A 27,711-nucleotide genomic window follows, 5' to 3' on the forward strand; every position below is an offset into this window, starting at 1 on the left:
CACTACAACGGCAGGGAATCAAATCCCGCAGTGCCAGACGTGTTCCGCTGCTGAAGCCAGTGCATGTCCAGGCCCGTCTGAAGTTTGCCAGAGAGCACATGGATGATACAGCAGAGGATTGGGAGAATGTCATGTGGTCAGATGAAACCAAAGTAGAACTTTTTGGTATAAACTCAACTCGTCGTGTTTGGAGGAAGAAGAATACTGAGTTGCATCCCAAGAACACCATACCTACTGTGAAGCATGGGGGTGGAAACATCATGCTATGGGGCTGTTTTTCTGCCAAGGGGACAGGACGACTGATCCGTGTTAAGGACAGAATGAATGGGGCCAAGTATCGTGAGATTTTGAGCCAAAACCTCCTTCCATCAGTGAGAACTTTGAAGATGAAATGAGGCTGGGTCTTCCAACATGACAATGATCCAAAACACACCGCCCGGGCAACAAAGGAGTGGCTCCTTAAGAAGCATTTGAAAGTCCTGGAGTGGCCTAGCCAGTCTCCAGACCTCAACCCCATAGAAAATCTGTGGCGGGAGTTGAAAGTCCGTGTTGCTCGGCGACAGCCCCAAAACATCACTGCTCTTGAGAAGATCTGCATGGAGGAATGGGCCAAAATACCAGCTACTGTGTGTGCAAACCTGGTAAAGACCTATAGTAAACGTTTGACCTCTGTTATTGCCAACAAAGGTTATGTTACAAAGTATTGAGTTGTATTTTTGTTATTGACCAAATACTTATTTTCCACCCTGATTTACGAATAAATTCTTTACAAATCCTACCATGTGAATTCATGGATTTTTTTTTTTCACATTCTGTCTCTCACAGTTGAAGTGTACCTCTGGTGCAAATTACTGACCTCTGTCATCATTTTAAGTGGGGGAACTTGCACAATCGGTGGCTGGCTAAATACTTTTTTGCCCCACTGTACATTTCTGTGCTGATGGGGTGCCTTGTCATCTGTTGGTGTTGTTGGCGGTTCTTTGTGCGAGTCCAAAGTCAATTTAATTCACAGCAGACACTTCTATGTTGTCCTTTTTTTGGACTGGTTTTCTGATTTTTGCTCTAGCTGTAAGCCGTAACCATCAAACTTGAAACAAAAAAAGGCTTAGATGATCTGAAGCACCGACATTCTCTTAGGACAGTCAAATCTAAAAATGCACATCAAATAAAACATACAAAAGTAAGTTCTCCTTCAGTCTCCGACAGCCCTGTTATGAAGCGCCTCCCTTGCCAAATAACATCTGGACGTTACATTACCGCCATCTTGTGGCCGCAGTCGGCGGATTCAATCTCGTTGGAGTCTGTAGCTATCTCTTTAATGCCGTGTGTCCTTAACAATGATCGGAGTCCAGCAAGCTGACAGGCCAGCAGCTTTTTTTCTAGTGGTTTGCGCAGGTAAACTGAAGGAAGAGCTGAGGCAGTAGCTCTCACTGTCTGTTCTAATAAATCAGGCAAGTTGAACAGGTGCAATCTAATATGTTTAACCAGCTTTGCATTAGAGAGTGACGGTTAACCATGTCACTCACCGCTCAAGCCTTTTAATTCAGAGGATTTTGTTGTTACTTATATATTTTATTATTTAAATAAATCGAGGTGTAGGTCTGTGTTTCTGAGCTGACTTTTTCATAGACGTGGTCTCAGCAAAGCCACTACAAACATTTGCTCTATAGAATATGATGCTGGACAATATAAATTACTTCAAATGAGCTAAATTTTTAAACATATACAGCAGAAATATTAATTACTTTAAAGTTTCTGCACCCACAACAACAAGAACAACAGAATATTTTTTGGTAATATTTTCTTATATAGATAGATGGATAGATAGAGGAAGGAATGAGTGCACAAAGTTGAAGCTGTCCAAATGTTTTAGTCACTCATGTCACACTCATGTGAGTTATCTTTTATGTAACTACCAATATTGGCTCATCATTTTTTGCGTTGTACTACTATTGTTACAGTATTGGAAAGCTATCATGAGTCACAGCTAGATGAGCCTTTCAAAATGTAAAGGAGGCTTTTCATATGCAATGAAATGTTTTGAGCAGCCATCTATCACAATTACTCAATGATGTGTTGATTTGCAGGTACCCAGAATGCAGCCTTCGATATTTTGTCCAGTAAGTTATCAGAAATCTCCGCGCCCCCCTTGATGTTGGAAAAAATGCACACATTAAAAAACAACAACTCTTACACCCAATGTACTTCAGATGCCTGTAACTTTGACAATGTTCATATTATAAACATAAAGAAATGCATCTTTATGGCAAAATTAACCAAGGCTCTGAGACTTTCAGGTGGAAACATTTTTTCATAAACACAAATCATGCAATATGAGTTTTAGAAATTAAATTAATTTGCCATAATTTAAATCATGGTCAAAGCATGGAAGGTTCATTAATAAAGATATAAAAATCTTGTATGAAAACAGTCTTTGTTTAACGTTAACCATGTCTGAGATCTGCAAATTTACGCTATGCACATAATGTCACCTGAAATGGGTTACTTATTTCTTAAAATCATGTGAGTGACATTCTTTTTCAACAATAAACCATAGTTAAACCATAATAAACCACAATAAATAAACTATAGTTAACCATTTTGGGCAAATTGAGATGTACTTTATGGCTGTACTGTCAGGTCAAAGTCTTGGCAGTGAGCATTAGAGTGTGGCAGCATGTAAAACCCCAGTAGAGTTGCTGAGGGTGTTCATGCATCACATCCATTTTCCATGGCAGGGACACTGCGGCTATACTACGCACTTGTATTCCTTCTGGTGGGATTGCAAAGAGGGCTGAATGACCCAGCACAACAAGGAAGCCAAAGGAAGATTAGCAATGACCAGTGAGTTAGTGTTTATAAAAAAATATTTTTTTTACGCTTTTTTTTGAATATTTCATGTCATTAAGATGCCATGTTAGTCAGATGATCACGTTTGTCTTAAGCTTTGATTCTAAGAGAATAAATGTATTTGTAATAGTATAAGTCGACCCCATTTTTTTAACCATTGCCTTTACTGACCTAAATATGAAATTGAATTTTGGATGTTTGAATCTTTAGGCCTTCCATGGTGTCAGATAATGGTCACCTTGTCTTCACAACTGGTGACAATAAAGAAATCCGTTTCCAGACCTCAGCATCAGGCCGGGTTAAAGTGGGAAATGAAGACCTCACCGAACTTTTGAGTCAAGTAAGCTTTCTTTTACCAGCAGCAAATATTCTTCTTTTGTTATTTTACAAGATCACTGCCTTCGTGCGATGGTCATTTCAATGATAGTAAGTGACTTAAGGCACAACGATTGTGATGGTATATAACATCCACATTTTGAAACACCCAGGGACAGCCTCAAAAAACAGAAGCAAAGGTCATGTCACATTATTAGTGAATGGCATCCTAACAAAGTGAATAAAAAATAACAAATTGCTTGAAAAGCGAAAATAATGTTTATAATATGTAATTTTTTCCATTCCTAGCAGACAGGTATGCTCCCACACAGATAACAGTTCACTGTCTTATCCTAATCTACTAATTACTTTGGTGCTTTTGTTTCAATCTAGTAGTTAAAACAAATGTTTGTACTGCCACACGTACTGGAACAATAAAGCAATTTTCTGATTTCTCAGCCCAATAAATTCTCTCTGACTTTTGGAAGTATGTAATTATAACATCTCATCACCTTTTAACGACCAAACACTGCTGCTCATCATATGACACTGTGAATCATTAACACGTTAGGAAGCCAACAAAGCAAGACCAAAGCTCAGATACATTTGAGTCAGTACGGCATTGAATGCAGTCTGTCATGCACACACACTCACAATTTTTCAACATTTTTTTGATGAATAGTTTTATGAGTAGGTGCTAAGGCTAATATAGATAAAATGAATGCTTTTTTTTGTTTATGTTTGGGGAGGAACATTTTTGAGTTATAGCTCAAAGATTTCTAAATTAAGATGCTGTATTATGTATTATGTAATTAGGGTGCAGACATGCTTGGGTCTTGGGCAGAAGATGGGCTAGATGTCGATGTTTATTTTCACTTTATTTCATCATTTTATATATGGCATAAATAAACACAGACAGTCTGACAGACACACAGCTCTAATCTCCATGCTTATCCTTATCAGGATTGCAGGAGGAACCCTATCTATACCTGGAAAACTAATACTCAAATACTATGATTTATAATTCGCCCCTTTAAGTTTGTGTGTAAAATCGAGACATGTTTATGTGAGCCTAAAAATATCAAATATCAAAACAACAACAGACAAATTTGCAAAGTGCTTCACAAGACAAGGTAGAAAACAAGCAGCCCCAAAACATTTTTTTGTTTCAAAGATTTATTTATTGCTTTTCCAACAACATTTTAACCAACAGGAAGAGAGAGTTCAAGTAAAATAGAGGAGGAAATTAATAAAAAATATTAATTTCAGTTCCAGTCCATTTAATTTCACATCTCTTCTCCTGTCCTTCTATTGAGCAGTCCAGCACTCACAGGCCCCCCAGGTTCTCTTTAACAGCTGCAACACTACTTCTCCCATACAGGTTAAATGGATATAGTCCCAAAACATTTAAGAAACAATAAAGGCAAAAGGGGACTGGCAGCATAAATTCAAAAACAGGCTAATTAAATGCATGTATAAAATAATTAAAAGAGCCTTGGCTAAGGACCTGACATTATGACAGGCCACAGAAGATCTGAAATATACTCGAGTATAAGTCCAGATTAGGCCTTAAAAGGCTAAAAACACAAACACACATGATTATTGTAAACGTTTGCAACAAATGTTCATGCAGTATTTTTTTCATATGACCGTACATTAGGTGGATGGTGAAATCTTTTATTGCGTAATTAACAGATTTAGCCTTTTTAAAATAATTTTCAGGATAGTGATGATGATGGGAAGTAAATTCTTAAGTTAACTTTTTATTTGACTGGCAGCCAGGTGAATGGAGACCAAAAATATTTAAAAATCCAAAATATATCTAGTTTATTAAGCTAATCTAAAAATGCAAACATATGAATAGTTTCTTTTTTACCTCATTTACTTTATTCTTATCTGATAAATTTGATCACAAATGAAATATGACTAAAAAGAATCAAATCATGTTTTAGATCCCTTCTTTAAAGCTTTTTAACACTGAACCGTCTGTTATGGACTTTCTAAATGCAGATTAAAACCAACAAAGATGACATTGACGACATTAAATCTCACGGAGGAGCCGTCCCTCCTGATATCACCAACAAGCTAAACCAGCTTGATACCAAGGTAGGACAAAGATAGTTCCTGGTGGTAAATAAAATCATTTTTAATATTGCCATTAATTTATTTACTACTGTTCGTGTTACTTATTTCATTATGTTCACTTTATTCCTTTTATTGTTCCATCAATAATTTTGATTCAGTAAAGTGCTTATAATGAAAAATGTAGCCATTGTCATCAAACATATGTACACTGCCTCTTTTCTTTCTTTTCAGGTTTCAACACTTGAGAATAAAGTGGTCACACTTGAAGAGGTGAGTCAGAAAAAGTCAAGAACTTCTATTGAAGTTGATGGTCATGGCTTAATCTGTTTACCATACCTTAGATATCATGTCTTCCCTTGTTTCCCCTTGCAGACAGTGCAGAGGGTGTCTTGCAGCAGTAATCCCTGTCAGAATGGAGGAACATGTCTCAACTTATTAAACTCATATCACTGTATGTGTCCCGGCAACTGGGGGGTGAGTTCAGTATTGTTCTTCATATTCTTCATAACTTTTACAGGTTGTTATGTATGGATTGTAGACATTTACCAAAGTCGGTGGTTAGGACTGTTGCCTTGCAGCAAAAAAAGTCCCTGGTTCGAGTCCACCGTGTGGATGGACCTTTCTGTGTAAAGTTTGCATGTTCTCCCTGTGTCTGCGTGCCTGCACGCTCCAATGACATGCAGTAAGTGGGGTTAGGTTAAGTGATTATTCTAAATTGCTCTTAGGTGTGAATGTGAAGGGTGAATGGCTGTCTGTCTGCAACCCTGATATGGATGTGTAGAAGAGAATGGATGGATTAATACGTGGGTGTAATATTACTAAATAAAATAATACCCAGAAACCTCAAACTTTTAATCCCAGTACTGTTTTACTATAAGACTTTACTGTGTTCCTTTTCGTTGCGTCCTTGTTTTCCTGCATTATATTTTGATAAACCCATGTTTTCTCTTGCTCTGTGTGTGTGTGTGTGTGTGTGTGTGTGTGTGTGTGTGTGTGTGTGTGTGTGTGTGTGTGTCTGTGTGTCTGTGTGTTAGGGTCCTAACTGTGCAACAGATGTAAATGAATGTCAGGTCTATTCAGGAACGTCACAAGGCTGTCAGAATGGGGCAACCTGTGTCAACACTGCTGGATCATTCACGTAAGTCTTATGCCTTCCTCTTTTTACCTACTAATTCTATGAGTGCTTTACATTATGCTGGCTTATGGCTCCTTGTGTCTTTTCTTATCTATCTTTTGATCCATAAGACTCAGGAGAACACATACCCCATATGATCATGCTCCTCTTTGTATGCAGTTGCAGCTGTCCTCCAGAATGGCATGGGACTCTCTGTATGATGCGTTATGATGACTGCAGGAACGCAGGCAGTGACTTGTGTGTACATGGCTTATGTATTGATGCAGATCGAGTCATAGCTGGACAGGTAACTACTCGCCTACCCTAAGACATCTACCTATCTATCAATCTGTTGTTGTTAAGTGTTCTCACTGACTTTTGCTAATTAACAGCCTAAATACCAGTGCATTTGTGAGAGTGGGTGGGAAGCTCCAGCTGGGAACCCAGCGTGTGTGGCTGATGTTGATGAATGTAACCTTCCCAACAAGCCTTGTTCAACCAACCCAGCTGTTCCTTGCTACAACACCCAGGGATCCTTCTATTGTGGAGCCTGTCCCTCTGGTAGTGCTTAATAACATAACAAGCCAGTTCTAAATTAGCATTTGGAGACAGGAGAGACAATTGATGCTAAAACAATTAGTGTAACTCTTTGTTCAGAGCTTTAGCTTTCAATACTATTCTTTGCAGTGATGGCTTTATACCACACAAGTGTTAAGCACTAATTAAGCCATTTGATGGGTTTTTTTTGTCACTTACTATGGTTTATTTACAGTTAACACTTGTCAGGTTATTACAATCCTATATCAGAAATGGATGAATGGATGAAATGAAGACATTTTACTATTTCATGCAAAAATATGTAATTTGATGGCAGCAACACGTATCAAAAAGTTGAAACATTTTTACCACTGTGCAGCATTCCACCTTATTTTAACAACAGTTCATAAACTAATGGAAAATGGGAATAGCAGATACTGGACTGGTCTCTGGTTTGTGATTCTACCTGTCAAGAGGCCTAGATTGTCTTTGTTGGATTTTTTGTTTGTTTGATATATTGTTTGATTTAGCACAACAGAGCAGTTTTCTACTTTAGCCAAGTCCATTGCAAATGAGCTTTGACTCAGACGACTGCATTACAGGATTTCTTTTTTTTGCATAACAGAGCTTTAACCTGCATTTATGGATGGCACAGCAAACTGTATTCACAGACATTTGTTTCTGAAAGTGTTCCCGATCTCATACAGTGATTCCTGTGACAGACTCATGCCTGTTTTTAATGCAGTAAAACTTGATTCCCTGAAGAACCTTTTTAGCTCTGTCCCTTGCACAAAGAGATTTTTCCAGAAATATTTTGATGATAACATGTAATGTAGATGATGAGATGTTCAAAATCTTCACAAATTTCAGTTCAAGAGCAATCTGAAAATTTTCCACAATTCATAGACACAGTTTTTTTTTTTTTTTTGGCAGATTGGTGTGCCTCTGCCCATCTTTACTTCTGAGAAACTCTGCCTGTACACAGTCATATGACATCCCAACTTTTATGAGTTATGTGCCATTAAATTCAGACTTAGTTAATATTTTTCATGAAGTAGTAAAATGTCTCAGTTAAACATTTAATATGTTTATTATGTGCTATTATCAGTAAAATGTATTTTTTATGAGATTTTTACGAGTAATTAGAAATGATGTTCCAAGATTTGTTTTAAAATTTAAAAGTTAAATAGCATCTTGCATCTTGTGCTATCCCAGTTTGCTAATGAGTTGTTGAGATGGCTGCATATAAATAGATTTAAGATTTTTCCTCTCATTTTGTCTGACATGTCTTAGGCTGGCAAGGAAATGGTTATAGCTGTCAGGATGTGGATGAATGTTTGACCAATAATGGCGGCTGCTCCACTACTCCAATGGTTCAGTGCTTGAACACCATGGGCTCTTTTCACTGTGGTCCCTGTCCTCCAGGTAACTCAGCAGAGAACAATACTGAATGTCATGCATATGTGCAGGAAGATTACCTATAGCTTCTACAGCTTGGCTCCACTTAATCCCTGAAATTGCTGGTGTACTTAACCCAAGTAAAAAGCTGCGCTTTTCAATAAAACATTTTGAATCACCACATAGCCTGACAGCACCTGGTCCAAGATACTACATAACATGCCATAGTACAAAGTACACAATACTGTAGCTGTAAAAGAAACATTTACAAGATACGTGGTGTAGAAAAAAACGGATTTAGTTTCATTTTTAATACAAAGTGCAATGGAACTTTAAACTAGTGATCTGTTGGTCACAAACGAAATGGCTCTTAGAGCCGACTCTTTGAAGTGAACAACGCCAGCAGGCTCCTTATTGGCAGCCGTGGGTTTTGGTTTTTTTGCTTTCTCTCACCCTCTCTCGCACTTTTTTCTGCTTTAATCTGCACGCGAGCCTTGTGCTTTGCGCTGGGAAGAGGGGGAAGGGGTGGTAGTTACACTCGCAGTAGCACAAGAACAGAGTGGAGGGAGAGAGCAGGGAAAGAGAGCCAGGGACAACGTCACATTAGAAAGGTATAGTAATCATCCACAACTATTTTCAGTTGCAGATGATAAAGGATTCAGAAAGTTTATTCATGCGGGCCCATATGACAGAGAATATGCATCTTCTTTTTGTTTTCATATTTTAATTTATATTTAATTGTGTTGTGGTTTGCAGTGTTTTGTGTTATTTCACTTTAAATTTGTTTAAAAGGAAAAAGCTGAAAATTTAAATAGTTAAAAGTTGAAATGTAAATAGTTGGGTTTTGTATTATATGATTTAAATGGACTGATTCTTATATAGCGCTTTTCTACTCTCATGGAGTACTGAAAGCGCTCTATTTACTTATTACATTTTATGTGGAGTGAATAAATAAAAGTATATTTACGGTGGCCGCTAGAGACAAAGCACTACAAACTTCAAAACACGTAAAAACTCCAAAACACGTAAAAACTCCAAAACACGTACAAAACACAACAGAAGTGCTCCCGGATGCTAGGGGGCAGTGTTGAGCTTTTGTTACCTAGTGGCTACACAAGCCAGCAAGTACCAACTACCGGATTTGGTGTGTGGTAGTAACAGGTAAATGAACTTTTTTTTTTTTAATTATTTGAATATATATGAGTGCTTGTGTATAAATACACCAACAATACACACATGCTTTCAATTGTGTAATTTAAGTGATCTAGGTAGCTCTGTTTTGGAAGTTCAGTTCATGCTAGAAATGTGTTTTGGAGTTTGTACGTGCAGGGGCCACTGTATATTTTTATATATAAACATATATAAATAAAAACACGTCTTTTTTACATTAGTAATTCCTTTTGTGCATAATTTTATATTGTTGTTAATAATAAATTAATTAAAGCAACAAAACAACCCGAAGAGCCGGTTGGGAGCCGAAAGAGCCGGTTCTCTAAAAAGAGCCGGAAATCCCATCACTAATTTAAACTCTAATTCTTTAAAATGTAAATATTATAGCTGTGAAAAATTGCTTATTACTGCATGTTGAGTATCTGCCTGTAAAAACTCTTTGTAACTCTTGTCTGTTAAAAATAGAAATATTTTTGTTACTTAGTCAAATAGCTGGGTGACTGACTGTGGGTCATCAGATGTGAAAGCCACAGTCTGAGAGCACAAAGTGTCATTGGCACTGATAACTCACAGATAACTCCTCTGTTTTTGCAGGCTATGAAGGAGATGGGAAAGCATGCACACAGTCTAACATCTGTGATACTAACAATGGAGGCTGTTACCCATTAGCCACCTGCAGCTCCAGCCCTGGTAAGAAAAATGAACAAAGAATAAACAAAAGACAAGAAAAAAGAAGCATGGGTTTATTGCTTTGTATGTCAACCAAATAAGAATGAAGCATGAGCAAATAATACCTACTTACTACTGAAAGAATGAAATAAGTACTATTTATTTCTTCTTTCTGTACTTCTTCCTGAAATTTTGCTCAACTAAGAGTTATGTATGCATCTGCTCATCTGATTCCCCAAACATCATCAGTGGTCACCAAGTCTGATCAAACCCCTTTCTATTCAAATCTCTTGCATCCACCAGGATCAAGTCTCCCAGTCTGTACCTGCCCACCGGGCTACATAGGCAATGGATATGGACCAACTGGTTGCACCCAAACCAGCAACATCTGTCAGACAAACAACCCCTGTGTCAATGGGCAGTGTGTGGTGAGTGTGTGCATGCACAGAAGAATTATTTATTTAGAGGAAGAATTCTGTCTGTAAACAACACTTCTGTGGAGTCTTATATGACTCCCTGTAGCTTCACTCCTCCTGTCATCCCCAAACCCTCCATCTCCATAGAGACTGTTTGCTCCCAGACCCTCAAAAACAAACCAAAAATCAGCAAAAAACAAATTAAGTAGAACATTTCATAATAAAAGAATATTGTAATAATGCCCTCAACTACCTAACAGTAAATCAACTAAATGTGAACTATTTAACAGTAAGTTTCTCACTTCCTTGTTCCTGTTAGTAAATTGTTTCATAAATGATTAACATATTCACTTTGCTTTGCCCAGACCGAGTTACAGCAGGATTAATATGTTAGTTCAAATGAATCATCAGGCGATCTCTGGGACTACTGGGGTCTGTTGGCTCCTTGGAGGCTGGAGAACTGTGGTTGCCTTTTTGGAGTATCTGGGTCTCTGCCTCAGTTGGTGGCGGTGGGTGACTGGGGTGTGCCTGGGCTGCTTGTGGTGGTGGGTTCGGTCTCCCGACTGGGGAGCATGACTCTTCTGGGGTCTGGGGGTCTGTGCCCTCTTTGGCTGCCTTGCCGTGTAGGGTGGCTGGGGCCCTGAGACCCTGATCTCAGCTTGCACCAGGGTGGCTGGGCTCTAGCGGGGTTCTCTGGGACTCCCACCCCCTTGCCGTGAGTGCCCGATCTATGGCCTCGCTTCTTCTCCTGCCGGGATGGGCATGCTGATATCGCCGAGATGTGTCTTGGAAAAGCAAAATATGTTTGGCACAACATGCATTCATATCATAATTCTGATTGCAGAAGCTGCCAGACAGGACAGGATTTAAATAAATAAATAAATAAATAAATGAATCATGACCTTGAGTCTGAATCCTCAAAGCACATGCAGAGGAGAAGATGCAATCTTTCTCACTGGAAAATTAAAAAAGTGAAATAACTATTCTGGGTGATTTATCATCCATGGAGATGTTGAAAATGACTCAACACTAGGGATGGGTATCGTTTAGGTTTTATCCGATACCGTTGCCAAACCGGTACTTTTGAAACGGTGCCGGTGCTTAAAGAATGGAGAACACAAACTTTGTCCAAAAACCTCTCATGTTTAGCTGTTTTTTTGTAAAAAGATTAACAATGTTAGCCTTTTCTGCAGCTATAGGGGCATATATGGTATCACTCTTGGCTGGAAGCAGCTTAAACAATGGAAAAAAAATTAAACTTTGTCCAAAAACCTCTCATGTTTAACTGTTTTCCACTTTTTCTTTGGTCATTTTAGCCTTTTTGTCCAGGGTGAAGGGAGTATCTGCCATCAAACAAGAAGACAGCCGCATGTAGCTATGATGATGTTTGCTAGTTCACCTTACATGCATTAATGTAATAACGTGGTTAGCCTACTCAACGTAAATTACACACGAACAACATTAAGCTACTCACGCAGAGAAGAACGGCTGCTGCTGCATCATCATCCGTCATCACTTCTGCTACACTGGCAGGGCTAGGGGCCAGGACTCTCCTCTTTGGGTTTTTGGGGGATGTTGCAAACTCGGGGTCCGATAACAGGCACCACACCCGCAGTAGATGTGCTCGGTGTGAGGTCTCGCAGCAAGCTATGAAATACGGTGCATTTCTCGGCTTTTAAAAAGAACGCTATGCGTCGCCAAGTGTTTCATCGGATTCGAGGTGTTACCTCCTTTGACAGTATCACAGTATCAGCTTAAAGCACTTGTTACAGGCTGCTGAGTTTGCATATTTTGCTGTGAAGTACAGCCAGACTTTTGACCGATTCGTCTTGGGCATTTTTAATCTGTAGCTCTGCTCTAAAAGAACGTACGTACCTGGGCCCGACTACTATCCTCGGAAACGTAAAATGATTGGCTAGAATCTAAAGTGTATCACAGCTCAGGAAAAAAAAAGCACCGAAATAAAGCACCGAAATGTGCGCTGCTTTTCGGTCTGGTTACTACCGTTTATGACAGATACCGGTACCCATCCCTACTCAACACTGCATTTTATTATACCCAGTTGGCTTCTTTCAAAACATAAATGATCCCATTCATTGTCCTAATCACACTCTGGATATTGACATATGGTATAGAAACTGAAAACCCTCTTTTGTCAGACCAGGTTCTGTTTTTGATCAGGATTTATTTTTATAATAATAGACTATACAGCACTGCAGAATAAATTGTCTTTCTGAGAATGTAACTAAGTTTAAGGCAGTGATCTTGTTCAGGACCACATGCCACCACAGTGCAGAGCAGCTGCCTAAACTTTAATCGCACAGAGGTTGATTATTTTCTTAATAGCATTACGTCCTCTCTGGATACTATGGCTCCTCTGAAAAAGGAGGCAACAAGTGAGAGATGTTCGACTGTCTAGTATTACTTACAAACACGCACCTTAAAACAGACAACCCATAATCTGGAGAGGAGAAGGTGTTGCACTTATTTAGAAAATCTTTGTTTAGCCGGGAAAACAGTTTTAAACATATAAAAAGAATAAATATTATATTACAATAAATAAATTGAATCGACTTTGGAATAAGGCTGTGACATGACAAAATGTGTGAATGTTTTCCAGGTGCACTGTATTTTTGGTTCCTAGAGTTTTTAAAAGTAGAATGTGAGCCAGAGCCTTCAGATATCAGGCTCCTCTAGCTCTATAGTGAAATAAAATGTACCACGAGAGATTTTTCTAAATTTTTTTTGATGTGTCATATTTATTTGAAATGTGTTTTTATATTTACTGAATGAATCTTTGAATGCCTAATAAATCCTTGATATGAAAACAAAGACAAATCCGTTTGCAAACATAAAACCTATGCTACCACAGGACATCACCTCAAATCCTGGCTACATCTGCAACTGCAACTCTGGCTGGGAAGGCGTGAACTGTGACCAGAATATCAATGAATGCTCAAGCAATCCCTGTCAGAATGGAGGAACGTGTACCGACGGCGTTAATGGTTTCACGTGTACTTGCACCACCCAATGGACTGGCGCGTTCTGTCAGACTCCTCAGCAAGGTAATGGGAAGGATGGGCTGAGAGGGTGTGGATAAACTGAAAACAGATGAGGAGAGGAGAGTGAATGTGACACGGAGAGGAAAACGCCGGGAGCATAGAAAATGAGCTGCAAAGTGCAGAAATACATTTATTCATCATCTGTCTGTGGCCGAGTGACTCACTTTATATTACAGAAATAGAACTACAGTGGATTATTTTGTTTTTATTATTACACAGATAAATCGTAGCTTTACGCTTCAAACTACGTTAACATGACTTGTCCTTTAAAATGGTGCGTGGTTAAAGCTTAAGAAGCATAATCGCAAACCAGTGAAGATGATTTCAAACTTCAGCAGCATGCAAGCTAGCTTCTCTCCCAAGGACGATATGAAGGTTAAAAACCAGTGTGAATGTGTGTTGCAGTATGTGGCGGGTACCTGACTGGCCCTGCTGGTTCCTTCAGTTATCCTAACACCCCAGGTCACGATGAATATGATCACGAGGTCAGCTGTGCATGGGTGATCCGCACTGATGCAAACAAGGTGTGTTCCTGTTCCTCTCAAATTGAAATTCTAGACAAAAAAAAAGTTTTTTTGTTTGTTTTGTTCTGTTTTATTTCATATTTCCATGATTTGGGTTTGTGAGGTGGTACTAAATATGGTGGTGCAGTGAAATGTGTTAAATGTTTGCACATCTTTGGCCCTTACTAATGTTTCTGTCTTTTCTTCTAGATCCTGCGCATTACCTTTCCATTCTTTGATCTGGAGAACAGTGCCAACTGCAACTTTGACTTCCTTCAGATTCACGACGGGGAGAGTGCTTCAGCTTACATGATCGGAAAATACTGTGGCCAAAATAGCCCCGCAGAGCTCTTCAGCTCCCATAATTCTCTGTACTTTTGGTTTCGCTCTGACCACTCTGTCAGTGCCGGTGGCTTCACAGTTGCTTGGCAGTCTCAGGACCCAGGTCAGTACAGTTCAAGTGTTTTGGTTTTGAAATTTGAAATATTTTGAAGCTTGAAGCAGGAAAAAAATTGGCATGAGGTTGCAATTGCAATTAAATGTGCCAACAAATGAAAAAACTAATTTATATATTTAAATAAATAAATAACAAAGACGCAGACAGCTCATTTCAGTAATGGCTAATGGCAAATTTGTGGGTCATAAATGAGCAAAGTTGTTTGTGAGTGTTTTCGTTACACTTTTAATTAGTAGTTGATAACCAAAAAGCTAAGCACAGCATTTACATTTACAGTGCTGTCTTTTAAAATGACATCCATATTGTAACTGAATGCCCATATGATGAAAAATGTATGTATGTGTCATATTTACATTACATCACCCCTCTTCTTGCAGTCCTTATCATTTCAAATAAATGAACACCCACACCACACAAAATTAGATTAGCTTTTTTCAGTGTCTTGACTTGTGTGCTGCAGGCCGTAGAAAATCATATTTATGTGATTCCTTTAAATTTTCTCCTAAGAATATTTTGTGCTCTATAACTGAAATTCCAGTTGCAAAATTGACGCTATGCCTTTTTAGTAAATCCTGGCTGTAACTTTTTAAGACCCAGGCTATGTCCACACGTACACGGGTATTTTTGAAAACGGAGATTTTCCGTTTTCGTTTTAAAAAATAATCCCGTCCACACGTAAAGGCAGAAAGGAAGGAAAACGCTGCTAGGAACATGCCAAAGCAGCAGGTGGCGCTATATTCCTAACCATGCAGAAATGTTGGCCAATCAGAAGTCTAGAAGCCTCTTGGGGAAATAGTAAACAAAGCTGGGGCATAGAAGCAGAACGAGTTGTATGTGTGGAGGGACAGTAACTGTGTGTGTATATGAACATTTAAACACTGCAGAGAGTACAATTAACAGTATTGTAGAAATTCATTTCACCGAAACAATAACGTGGCGCACAGTGTGACGTCAAAAAAGGCGCACACCTTTGACGCTGCCTTTTCTCCGTTTTTCTCGTCCAAACGTAAATGCAAAAACGGAGTTTTAGAAAATATCCACCCTGGCCGGAGGTTTTAGAAATCTCCGTTTTCAGTGACCGAAAACGCCGTTTACGTGTGGACGAAAGGTGCAAACGCATTGAAAAAATCTGCGTTTTCAAAAATATCCGGGTAGGTGTGGACATAGCCCCAGTGAGGTGTTTGATATGACACGGAGGGTTAATAAATCTGGTCCGTTACAGTATGTCTCATTTATAAATTTGAGAGATCTTGGTTTCTATTACTGAGTTAGGCATGGGAGCTTGTGTTTTATTTATTTGATCATACTTACATTTTATGACTCATATGCACATTGTGTGCAAATGAACAATGTTTTCCTGTTAAGTTAATAGAAAACAACAGTTGTATGAATAATGTTGGTTTATTTAAATCCGTTTCTAATCTCAGTGTGTGGAGAGGAACTAACTGCCCCCTATGGCAACATTAATTCACCTGGTTATCCTGGAAACTACCCACCTAGTCGGGACTGCTACTGGACAGTAACAGTGGACCCCGGCCTTCTCATTACTTTTGCATTCGGGACTCTAAGTCTTGAACATCATCCTAACTGCAACTTTGACTTTCTAGAGGTAAGAAATGGCACATTACCCATTTCACTTTGAACGCATGTTTTTGTGTTGTGTGTCGATGTTTGCGGGGACAGTCCCACATACCTATGTACTCTGTAAAGCAGGGTTAAATGCAGCCATACTGCTGAAATGAAAACAATGAAATTATTCCGTCTTACTCGTGTTTGCTACAGTTTGCTATTTTAGGCTGAAACTACTACTATGTTTTTCATCCTTACAGTTTTTCCTCTATTGTTTTGTGTCACCAAATGCTATAGATTCGGGATGGCCTTCTATCTGAAGATCCAGTTTTAGGAAAGTACTGTAGTACTGCATCTCCACCCCCCATACAGACCACTGGCCCAGCAGCATGGATTCACTTCCACTCTGACTTCTCTGTCTCTGACCGAGGTTTCCACATTACATACACAACATCACCAAGTAAGAAACCAGTCATACTGAGTTTTGCTTGGTTAAGTGTATGCAGTCATGGCCAAAATTATCGGCACCACTGGAATCTTTCCGGAAAATGCACCATTTCTTTGTTACAATATTATTACAAGATTGTTACAATTACAAATGTTTTGTTATACACATGTTTATTTCCTTTATGTGTAGTGGATCAACACAAAATACATAGAAAAAAAGCCAAATTTGACAGTGTTTTATGCAAAACTCCAAAAATTCTAAAAACTCCAAAAAAGCCTTGGCTGTGTGCAAGGCATAATGAAATCTGAAGACTACCAAAACATTTTGGGGCACAATGTAGGGCCCAGTGTCAGAAAGCTGGGTCTGCGTCAGAGGTCACGGGTCTTCCAGCAGGACAATGACCCCAAATACGCCTCTAAAAGCACCCAGAAATGGTAGAAGACAAAGCGGTGGGGAGTTCTAAAGTGGCCAGTAATGAGTCTGGATCTAAATATGATTGAACACTAATGGAGAGATCTCAAAATTGTTGTTGGGAGAAGGCGCCCTTCAAATCTCAGAAACCTTGAGCAGTTTGCAAAAGAAGAGTGGTCGGAAATTCGAGCTGAGAGGCGTAACCAGCTTGTTGATGGTTATAGAAAGCGATTGACAGTTATCTTTTCCAAAGGGCGTGCAATCAAATGTTGGTTTTGGAGTTTTGCGTGAAACACTGTCAAATTTGGCTTTTTCTTCTTTTTTTTGTGTTGATCCACTACACATAAAGGAAATAATCACGTGTATACCAAAGCATTTGTAATTTTAACAATTCTCTGGGAGAAATGGTGCATTTTCTGGAAAAATTCCAGAGGTGCCAGTAATTTTGACCGTGACTGTAAGACAGATTGTTGTTTGTATTAAACGCTTTTCATTTAGCTTATGTAAACAGAGAAACAGTAAATTGTAGCCTGATGTTTGTCCCTAAGATCTTGAAGAAACTGTAAATATGTACCTTTTACGTATTGCTTGCAACCATTTTTAGCACTTATTGTAAGGCCAGATTTGCTGCCAAATTGTTGTGCAGAAAGACAGCATGTTTAATGTTTTGGGCTTCAGTTACTGCTGCATCACAGAGATTTAAGAGTGCATTCTTGAAGAGTGAGATTTCTTTGCAAGGCCAGATGAAGATGTGATAAAAATGTAACCTAATTCTAGATTTGCTCTGTAATACCAGCTGCAAAATAATTTGGTGTCTGTTTCTTTGCTGTATAATGTGACAGTAGTTTCACATGCTGTGCAATGCGCTTCAAAACGAAATGGCTGAAGAACGGTGAGAACAGAGGAACAGAGGGAAGACAACATTGAACTCTGGACCCTATCCGTGCATGATCAGGGCAATTATTTAGCAGTCCATGTCCGTGAAATTAGCAAATCCCCTGCTTTCTTTTTTCCCCAAAAATTAACCAACTGCAACTGTCCTGTTAGTAATTGTATTACTTCTGATACAGTAGTATAGCATAATTGACTGTCGTATGCTCTCCTGCTGTGCAGGAACTCCAGCAACACTTAAGAATAGAATTAGAATAGAATTCGACTTTATTGTCATTGCACATGTCACAGGTACAGGGCAACGAAATGCAGTTTGCATCCATCCAGAAGTGCTTTAGCCATGATATAGATATATTACAATATATATTAGCAATAATATAGATATGTAAGTATATATGTAAGGGAAGATGAACAACTTTAATAATTGCCCAACGCGTTTCGGCTTGTGGCCATCATCAGGGTCATGAAGGCCACAAGCCAAAACGCGTTGGTCAATTATTAAAGTTGTGTTGCTGGAGTTCCTGCATTGTGAATTCTTTCATCCTCTCCATGCACCTTGGAAGCAGGTGAAGTTGTGCCAGAAATTTTTGCTGTGATGTATGCTCTCCTGCTGCCATCTCGTGTCCTTCATGCTGTAGTTCTGATCCATTTTTTTAAATTATATTTGGTCAAAATTATTTGTTTCATGTTAAGCTAAGTTGTAGCTAAGTGGAAAAATAATGGAACTTAAAATGAAATGAAATATTTTAGTGTAGAGGGAACAGTTCTGGACTGAGAAACATCCTTACAGTTGTACTTTTTGAGACGCATTATTCCCATGGGGCTTTTGGCCCCCTTAGTTTCATATTGCACTTGCGTATAGTTAAGGATGCCATCTTTTATGTGATCTGGACCTGTTTGAGAAAAAAACAATAAGGGTGATTTTCCTAGCACTTTATGTTTTGTATATCCTGAAAAATATATTCAATGTTTTTGCATTTTTGTGTGCCTACAATTTGTACAGAGTTTGGATAAATGCTGTAATTGTCAGTTGTCATTATTATCATTATCATATTTATTAACAGTATTATCTGTGCAATGCAATCCTTGGATGCTTGGTTTGATTATTCCTAGCAGTGTCAATATCCTGCTTTGTGAATTGTGTTGTGCTTCTAACTCTTTGTGCATGTTTTTTCTTAGGCGACCCTGGTTGTGGTGGAACATTCACTGACAGTGAGGGCGTCATTATTTCCCCCAACTGGCCCAACAACTATAACCACAACCGCCAGTGTATCTATTTGATCAGGTTGCCAGAAGGTGGGCAGGTGGCCCTCAACTTCACTGACATGGATCTTGAGAGTCACAGTGGCTGTGCTTTTGACTACGTGGAGGTAAGACTTATTTATGAGCAAAGTGCTCTAATAGGGTGATATGATACTGCAAGGTCATTAAGATAAGATGGGGCCTGATTATTTAAGACCTTGTATGTGAGGAGCAGGATTTTGAATTCAATTCTGGATTTAACAGGAAGCCAATGAAGGGAAGCCAAAACAGGAGAAATATGCTCTCTATTTCTAGTCCCTGTCAGGACTCTTGCTGCAGCATTTTGGAATAACTGAAGGCTTTTCAGGGAGTTTTTAGGACTTCCTGATAATAAGGAATTGCAGTAGTCCAGCCTAGAAGTAATAAATGCATGAACTAGTTTTTCAGTGTCACTCTGAGACAGGATATTTTTAATTTTAGAGATATTGCACAAATGGAGGAAAGCAGTCCTACATATTTGTTTAATATGTGCATTGAAGGACATATCCTGGTCAAAAATCACTCCATGATTCCTCACAGTGTTACTGGATGCTGTCCAGAGTAAGAATCTTTGTAAAATTTTCAAGGCCAAGTACAATATCCTCAGTTTGATCTTAGTTTAGAAGCAGAAAATTAGAGGCCATCCATGTCTTTATGTCTTTGAGACTTTCTTGCAGTTGTGTGTTATCTGGCTTCATGGATAGATAGAGTTGGGTGTCATCTGCATAGCAGTGGAAATGTATGCTATGCCTTCTGATGATACTGCCTAGGGAAGCATGTATAATGTAAACAGAATTGGTCCTAGGGGTGGGCGATATAAACAATATACGATAGAAACGATATAAATTTGGCCAACGATAGAGATTTTGACTATACCGCTCTACCGCGATAGCACATGTTGATGATGTCATCAAGCTACGCCTGTTTTGGTCGAAAGCATCGCAGCGGCTACAACCATTATCATCTGCAAATTATGGCGGGCGACAGTCACAGCAAAGAGATGAAGCACTTTTGAAATATGGGAAAGCCAAAAACTGCGCTTCCTCCACTTCCGTAACATTGATTCATTAATGTTGAATTCTCTGCAGCTGCTCTGTTCCCATGTTGTTGCAGTATATTAATAACTAACCTCGTATTGTAGATGAATAATCTCAGTTGTTCTCCTGACTGAAGTTTGGCCCGTGTATAGCATCCTGCTATGCGATTGCATTTGTCTCTAACCACCAGAATCCCTCACGTTAACTTTTATCGAGTGGAAAAAAAGTTGGCGTTCATCCTCCAGCTTCACTGTGCTAATGTTATGCTAACATAGCTGTGTCGCTAGCAATCACGTAGCACAACATTATATACCAGGTAGTCCAACTTCAGTAACCCTGCAAACGCTACTGCTGTTTAGTTTTCTGTCTTCATTTATGTTGAAGTGGTAGCAGAGCTGTACGTTTGAATTAGTTTCAAAAATCTCTCAGTCAGAACATGGTATGAAATGTTTAGGTGTAAACTAGCGAGCTAACTTCCTGTTAACTTTAACTCCGTTAAATTTAATAAATTCTGTTTTCATGGATGTTAAACTTAATTGTTAAACCTGGTAAAGCAGCAACGCTGATGATTTTATTAAAGATTAAAGAATTTAGACCGTTTTTAACTCTCAGTGTTCGTTTGACTTTGGGACCTGAAGCGGACGGAGTTTTGGACCCAGATTACTCCGCGAAGCTCTTGACTACGGCACCCGTAATGCTCTGACAATCCATCAAGCAGCAAAGTTGTACTAAAACATTTTTAACAGATTTCTGCAGCCAAAATCGGTTCGAGGTCAGTAAGCACAACCAGAATTCATACATAAGGCACACTCTCGATTTTTGAGAAAATTAAAGGATTTTAAGTGTGCCTTATAGTGTGGAAAATACGTTATACAGAAGAAAATAATATATCGCGATATATATCGTTACTGCACGTGCTTCAAATTATACCGTGACATGGATTTTAGGCCATATTGTCCAGCCCTAATTGGTCCAAGCACTGAACCCTGTGGAACTCCACAATTAACCTTAGTGTGTGAAGAGGACTTTTACATGAAGATCTTAATCAGATGCTTGATGAGACTGTCCGTCTGGAGTTGATACAGACTCATCTGAACAGACCAAATATCCACCAATTCGTTTAGCTCTTATAATGTCTGATAAGAAAGAAGTAACTTGCTCAATCATAACGTCTCTTATATTTGTGTGTGTAGTAATCAGGTCGAGGTGTGGCAAATGAAATAGAACTTAGTTTTCCAAAAGATGTGGTTAATAAAGGTCAATTTAAAAGAAGAGTACGCCAAAATTCCTCCACAGCAATTACCAGTTACTGCAAAAGCTTGACTGCACTTCTTGCTGAAACATGTAAATGTGAAAAATACACAACAGATAAGAAATCAGGGTGGGGTAAATACTCTCTCACAACACTTTAGAGACCATTGCTCGCCAGAGAGTTGTTATCAGATTAACATTCCAGCTTCTGTCCTCTTGTTCCACCTCCTTTTTTTTCAGGTCCGTGATGGGAGAACAGAGACTGATCCTCTAATAGGGAAGTACTGTGGAAACACCCCGCCAGCTCCTGTTCTCTCATCCTCAAACGTCCTGTGGATTCGCTTCAAGTCTGACAGCTCAGTCAGTCGAGCTGGATTTAGGGCTGTCTATACTGTTGGTGAGATTTGTAGTGTGATATGTTTTATATTTGATGACATTTTATGCTATTTTTGTTTAAGAATATTCACTTACATTTCTCTTAGTTGGCAGTTAGAATTAAAGCTGCTGGGATAATACCTTGCCTATAACAGAAAATATTTTACAGTGACATGAAAATAATTTTTTTGAAGTTTTTTTTAAAGCATAAATTTTATGCAGACTTGCTCAATCAAATATTTGTGTGTGTAATTATGTATATTTACGTTCCAACGTTAACTCCACTTGCCACTGACTAAACATTACCTCTCCCTCTCTCCAGCTTGTGGAGGTACTTTATCTGGGAGTGGGCAGTTTCACTCTCCCTACCACCCCAATGCATATCCCCATAGTAAGGTCTGTGAATGGGTGATTAACCAGCCAGAGGGTTATGTGGTCACCCTTGACTTCCTGTCATTTGACGTTGAGGGAGGCTCCTGTCGATATGATTATGTTGAGGTAAATTAATTTTATATTAGTTCTCACAGTTAGATATTTTAACAGTACTCTGAGTACGGCACACAACAATCTAATTATTTGTCTTCTTCTTTATCTTCCTATTGTTCGTCTTCTTTTTTATTATTATGGTTATTTATATTATTTCACTGTGATAAAAACATTAAGGAAATGAAAATGTTAAAAAGTGATAGATGAGTAACATTACTGATATTATTTTACATCAAATAAAACATATCCAGAGGAAACCACAAGAAACATTTTCATTCATTCACAAAACAAAAATATAAACAGATGAACATTTCAATAATTGCAATAATTACGAGGAAATCCTGGTTCAAATTCTGATTTATGGATATGAAGGTGTGATTAATGTGATTAACTGTTAAATACCTGGAATGGAATATAATCTAGGCTTAATCGGGATGACATCTTAGGCTGTTTCTATGCTCACTTTTGTTGTGGGTGTTGCATGACGATTGTCACATCAGTTCTTGTGTCATGGTGACATGGTGAGATGACGGTCCACCTGTGTACTGGAGCTTGTCCTTCAGGTTCTCACACATCAGGACCTGTTGCCTCCTGAATTCACACCTCACTTGGTTTAGTGTGAGGGACATGTTTAAGTGGGTGGAGGGGCAGCACATTGTGGAAGGTAGTGGAAGGGTGAAGACCTAAGCTGGGAGTGGGCCATTCCTCTGGGGGCCCATGTGGGGTGTCGTTCTCCATTCTCCAGGTGTAGGTGGGGTTTTTTTTTTGTTGAAATGATTTCAGATATGGGTTAAGGATTAGTGAGTGACCACAACCAACTCCATACATCAATACTTTGTGGTCTGCTGAGATTGCCTACTCCATTACACCATCTTACCTTAATTTCCTTTCTCATGTAAACAGCTATATTTAACTTAAATGTTAAAAATTCACATCTGGTTACTAGGGGTGCAACGATACACAAAATTCACGGTTCGGTTCGGTTCAATACTTTGGTGTCACGGTTCGATATTTTTTCAATACAAAAAAATGTTCATACCTTTTTAATTTGTCATTTATTAAAATTATAAATATATATTTTAACTCAAAAGTACCGTTTTTAAATTTAATGTTGCTGAAACAACAAAGTAATAAAATAATAAATCTATCTGATCGAGAAATCACTCATCTTTGGAAAAGAGAGTTTATTACAGAGAAATGGCTCTTTCCAAAATAAAAGCTATACTATACGCTTCTTCTGGGCTATATTCTCAGCAGCATATTAAACATATCAGGTCCCCATAAGGAGAATCATGTGCTAACGGCTGTCTAAATGACTCGGGTAAAGTTTGTAGCATGCGTGCTTGTTGTTTTTGTCTGCTTCCACTTGTCTTTGCACGAGGATGATGTCGGAGTAAATGTGCAGTCATATTCGTTGTGTTCCCACTAGTGCTGTCAGCGTTAATCTGAAATGACGTTAACGCCACAACACGGCAAATCTCCGTTAACGAGCTACCGCGGATCGCCCCGTGCGTGGGGCTGGACGGCGTCAACACGTTAACGAGCTAACTGCGCTAACGCACTAGTTCCCACCCATGTAATTGAGCATTGCGTGGCACATCCAACATACTGTTTTACTTTTGTCCATGACGCGCTTACCTTCAGGGTCATACGTCACATGAAAACCAAAATAGTTCTAAAGGCCAGATCTGAATGAGGGTGGGGGAGGTTCAATTTGCCATGTTGCAACGAGCTTAACTTCTGTCTTGCTAGCTTGCGCTGCGCTCAGTGGATCTGCGCTCGACAGTGCAGCCTAGGCGGAGTAGTCGAACACAGATCCACTGAGCTCTCAACACAGACAGCATCGTCAGAAGAAAAGTTGATAAAATTAAAAAATTTGTATTGTTCGATACATGCATACCGAACCGAAAGCACTGTATCGAACGGTTCAATATCGATACGAGTATTGTTGCACCCCTACTGGTTACAGCTATCACTAACAAAATCTCATCACATCTGTAAAGCTCAGTACCATAAATTGTTTTAAATAACAACAACAACAATAATAATAATAATAATAATAATAATAATAATAAATAATGGTTTTTTTTGGGGGGGAGGTATATATGTGAGTAGTTCTCTCTGGTGGCACTGATGCAGTTAATGCTTTTATATTTCACCTATAAATGTAACAGTGCTTGTGCGTTATTCATACTTGAACTCGTGGCAGTGGATCAGTTATATGAGCAGATGCTTTGTCCTGTTTCTAGGTCAGGGATGGAGCCACGTCAAGCTCTCCTCTGCTGGGGACATTTTGTGGTGCTCAGGTTCCCCCCAGGCTTCAGTCTACTCAGCAATCTATGTACATCAAATTCACCACTGACTCTTCTGTCAGCAACCATGGCTTTGAAGCAGCCTATGACTCTGCCATAGAGGGTGAGAGAAGTATCAATGTTTCTCATTGAGTACTCTTATAAGTGACAAATATTTTGCAGATCACCAGATATGATGGCAATTTGCTAAGTTTTTATCTCTTGGCTTTTATAGGATTTGTTTTTTCTCAGTTTTTAAATTGATCTTTCTTAAAATGTTTGTTTGTCTGGATGATATTTCTTTCCCTTTTGAAAAAAACACTCAAAAACCCCACAAGAATTGACTGTGAGTAAACAGATACTGACAGAAATGTGGAAATTTTGTAATCAAGTTCATTCACTGTAAATAAGATAAGATTTTATTAATTGTAATGTAAGCTCATGAATTTATTATAACCGAGTGTGTATTTGAAACTGCTGTTAACCCATTTAAGATAACTGATGAACTGACTTGTGCAGCATATGTGTGTAAATACAGTCTGATATTTAGTAACAGCTAGCAGAAACCTTTAAAACTTTAAAGAAGGCACAGCATGACATTAAGTCCCAATTGTTTCAGACCTGTCTTTAAGCTTTGAAAGTTCAAGCTCAAAAGTCTGTTGATCTCTAATTTGTTTTTTTCCATAATCCAGGCTGTGGTGACACCTTGACCAGTCCTTCTGGCACCATTACGAGCCCTGGTCATCCCAGCAGCTACCCCCATGGTGCCAATTGTACCTGGTACATCAATGTTAGCCCAGGCCACCTGATTCGGCTGACATTTGAGTCATTCAACTTAGAGTACCATGCTAATTGTAACTTTGATTATCTGGAGGTCTACGACAACGGCACAGTGCAAACCGGAAACATGATTGGAAGGTACACATGGACACCATGCGCACACAACTGCACATATATGCACTCAACAACCACTTTGCATCAACATTTGTACACAAGTGTGCATGTTGATTTTATAATGATAATGATGATGATTGTATGATTCATACAGTTGTATATTTATACAGAAGAGGAATAAAATTATTAATGTTTGTTAAAAGGTCATTTTGTCAAGAACATTCAGCAATAACAAATTTGAGAACTCGCAAAAGTTGGTATTGGTCTTAGAAGTCATCCCAACTAAGCTAAACTGTTAGCTTCACAGTTAATTTAAAGAAGTAAGCCTGATTCATTCTTTGTTTTACATAGAGACAAATAAAAAGTCACAAAAAGCGGTACCATAAGTTGGGATGCTATGTAAAATGTGAATAAAACATTTTTTGGGGGTAAAAAATCATTTTAGCAACAAAAGTCTGGGAAAGTTGCATGGTGGGACAGTCAGACTGAGTATAATAAAAAAAAAAGTATATAAAATACTGAGAGGCTTGTGTCAGTGGGAAAATTACTTCCCAAAACAATCTCAACCTTTAGTGCTTTAGTGTTATTCTAAATGCATGTCAGGCAGGAAAGGACCCAATCGCAGACTCAAACTCAAAGGAACACAGCTTTATTGCTGAATGGCAAAACGATACAAAACTATACTGTTAAATGATAAACTGAACACACAGAGAGACACACAGGGAAACATAGCTGACACAAATTAACTAGACACACCGAACATGGGCACATGACTTTCACATTAAAACAGGAAGTGGGAGTGGAGGAGTGGCAGACTAGAGGGAGTGAGGGAGCATGAGGGAGAGAGAGAAAGAGGGCAGACGTGATGGGCTGGGGAAACAGATAAACATGATGGAGTGAAACACAAGGAGAGGAAACGAGGCACACGTACACGCATAAGCACAAACACAGACACAGCGAGGGAGACACAGAGGTCAAAGACATGGGGGAAATCCAATAAACAAATCTAAACCACCAATAGAATAACTCTAGACTAACACAGAGGACCAAAACATAAATAATAATACAAAATGACAAAAACACAGAAAAAGGTAAACCGCTGGGTCACCAACCCAGGACTGTGACCCTTAAATCATTTTGTTCTCAACAAATTACCCTTTGTAGAAGAGAAGGAGGAGAACTCAAGGAAATCTTTGTATAGAAGGAAAGTAAAAGAAGATTTTTGATGAATATATATTTCTTTCTTTTTCAGTAAAGGCCTCATGTTTTCAGTAACACAATGCCACAAAAATCAAAATGAGGATGTCTTCTTCCAGAAGAATAATAATAATTTGTTATGAACTTTAATTTCAAAGGATGCTTTGTATGATTTGTCACTCCATGCATTGTTATGGATGTGTTGATTATCCAGCTACTATAACAATGCTGTTTTGTTTTGGTATTTTTACTTTACAGCTTTAAAAGAGGCTTTTTTTATCCTTCTCATTCTGATTTGTAGAATGATGCAAACTACATTTAAGTTACAAAGCAATTAGGTTTGTAAAGGTTTGGATTGTTTTGTACATGCTGGTACAAGGTACATGTATAAATTTGTCTACATGTTGCATGTTGTATGTGCAGGTACTGTGGTCGCTCAGTGCCTCCATCCATCATGAGTACTGACAACCAGCTGACCCTGCTATTTGTGTCTGACTCAAGTTTAAACACAGAAGGATTCTCTGCTAGCTATATCTCCATCAATGCCACCACAGGTACATGGTTATCTTTCCCAAAACAGAGCATAGAATTTTTAACACAGCTTTTCCAGACATCCTAGTTTTTATTGACATATTAAAAGTTTTGCACACAAATGAAAAAAAAGTATTTCCCCACAATCAAAAACTACCAGGTTCAAAATTATTAGCTTCCTAATGCAAATAGTACCATTTTTGTTGGATAAGTGCCTAAAGTCTTTTGACACACATCTCTTGAGCAATCCCAGTCCATTTTTCTTTTTTCACAAGGCCTCCAGTTTTATAGGCTTCTGGCATTGACCTGGGTCTTCAGTTCATCCCACAGATGTTTTTTTTTATTCACTTTGGTCTTCTGGAGGTGGTACGTTATGAAAACCAATGTATGTTCTGGACCATTGTCATGTATCAAGATAAAGTGATGACGCAGGCTCAGTTTGCTGGTGACTGCCTGATGTTTTCTTTCGTCAC

At 38.7% G+C, this 27,711-nt stretch overlaps 1 protein-coding gene across 1 annotated transcript in view; it reads left to right on the top strand.

The window, feature by feature from the left end:
* The window catches only part of cubn (cubilin (intrinsic factor-cobalamin receptor)), an 82,441-nt gene continuing 54,730 nt past the window's right edge, over positions 1-27,711 (top strand). The window contains exons 1-22 of the mRNA XM_085172218.1: positions 1-2,844; positions 3,061-3,190; positions 5,176-5,271; positions 5,482-5,520; positions 5,623-5,724; positions 6,285-6,388; positions 6,545-6,671; positions 6,757-6,925; positions 8,195-8,326; positions 10,064-10,159; positions 10,442-10,566; positions 13,427-13,619; positions 14,022-14,140; positions 14,330-14,564; positions 16,004-16,185; positions 16,443-16,605; positions 19,075-19,265; positions 21,705-21,861; positions 22,162-22,337; positions 24,575-24,740; positions 25,309-25,534; positions 27,131-27,261. Of these exons, the coding sequence (XP_085028344.1) occupies positions 2,732-2,844; positions 3,061-3,190; positions 5,176-5,271; positions 5,482-5,520; positions 5,623-5,724; positions 6,285-6,388; positions 6,545-6,671; positions 6,757-6,925; positions 8,195-8,326; positions 10,064-10,159; positions 10,442-10,566; positions 13,427-13,619; positions 14,022-14,140; positions 14,330-14,564; positions 16,004-16,185; positions 16,443-16,605; positions 19,075-19,265; positions 21,705-21,861; positions 22,162-22,337; positions 24,575-24,740; positions 25,309-25,534; positions 27,131-27,261 (3,172 nt within the window). The 5' untranslated portion in view covers positions 1-2,731. The remainder of the gene's footprint in view (positions 2,845-3,060; positions 3,191-5,175; positions 5,272-5,481; positions 5,521-5,622; positions 5,725-6,284; positions 6,389-6,544; positions 6,672-6,756; positions 6,926-8,194; positions 8,327-10,063; positions 10,160-10,441; positions 10,567-13,426; positions 13,620-14,021; positions 14,141-14,329; positions 14,565-16,003; positions 16,186-16,442; positions 16,606-19,074; positions 19,266-21,704; positions 21,862-22,161; positions 22,338-24,574; positions 24,741-25,308; positions 25,535-27,130; positions 27,262-27,711) is intronic.

This window comes from Neolamprologus multifasciatus, chromosome 9, assembly GCF_963576455.1.
Source record: "Neolamprologus multifasciatus chromosome 9, fNeoMul1.2, whole genome shotgun sequence".
NCBI lineage: Eukaryota > Metazoa > Chordata > Actinopteri > Cichliformes > Cichlidae > Neolamprologus > Neolamprologus multifasciatus.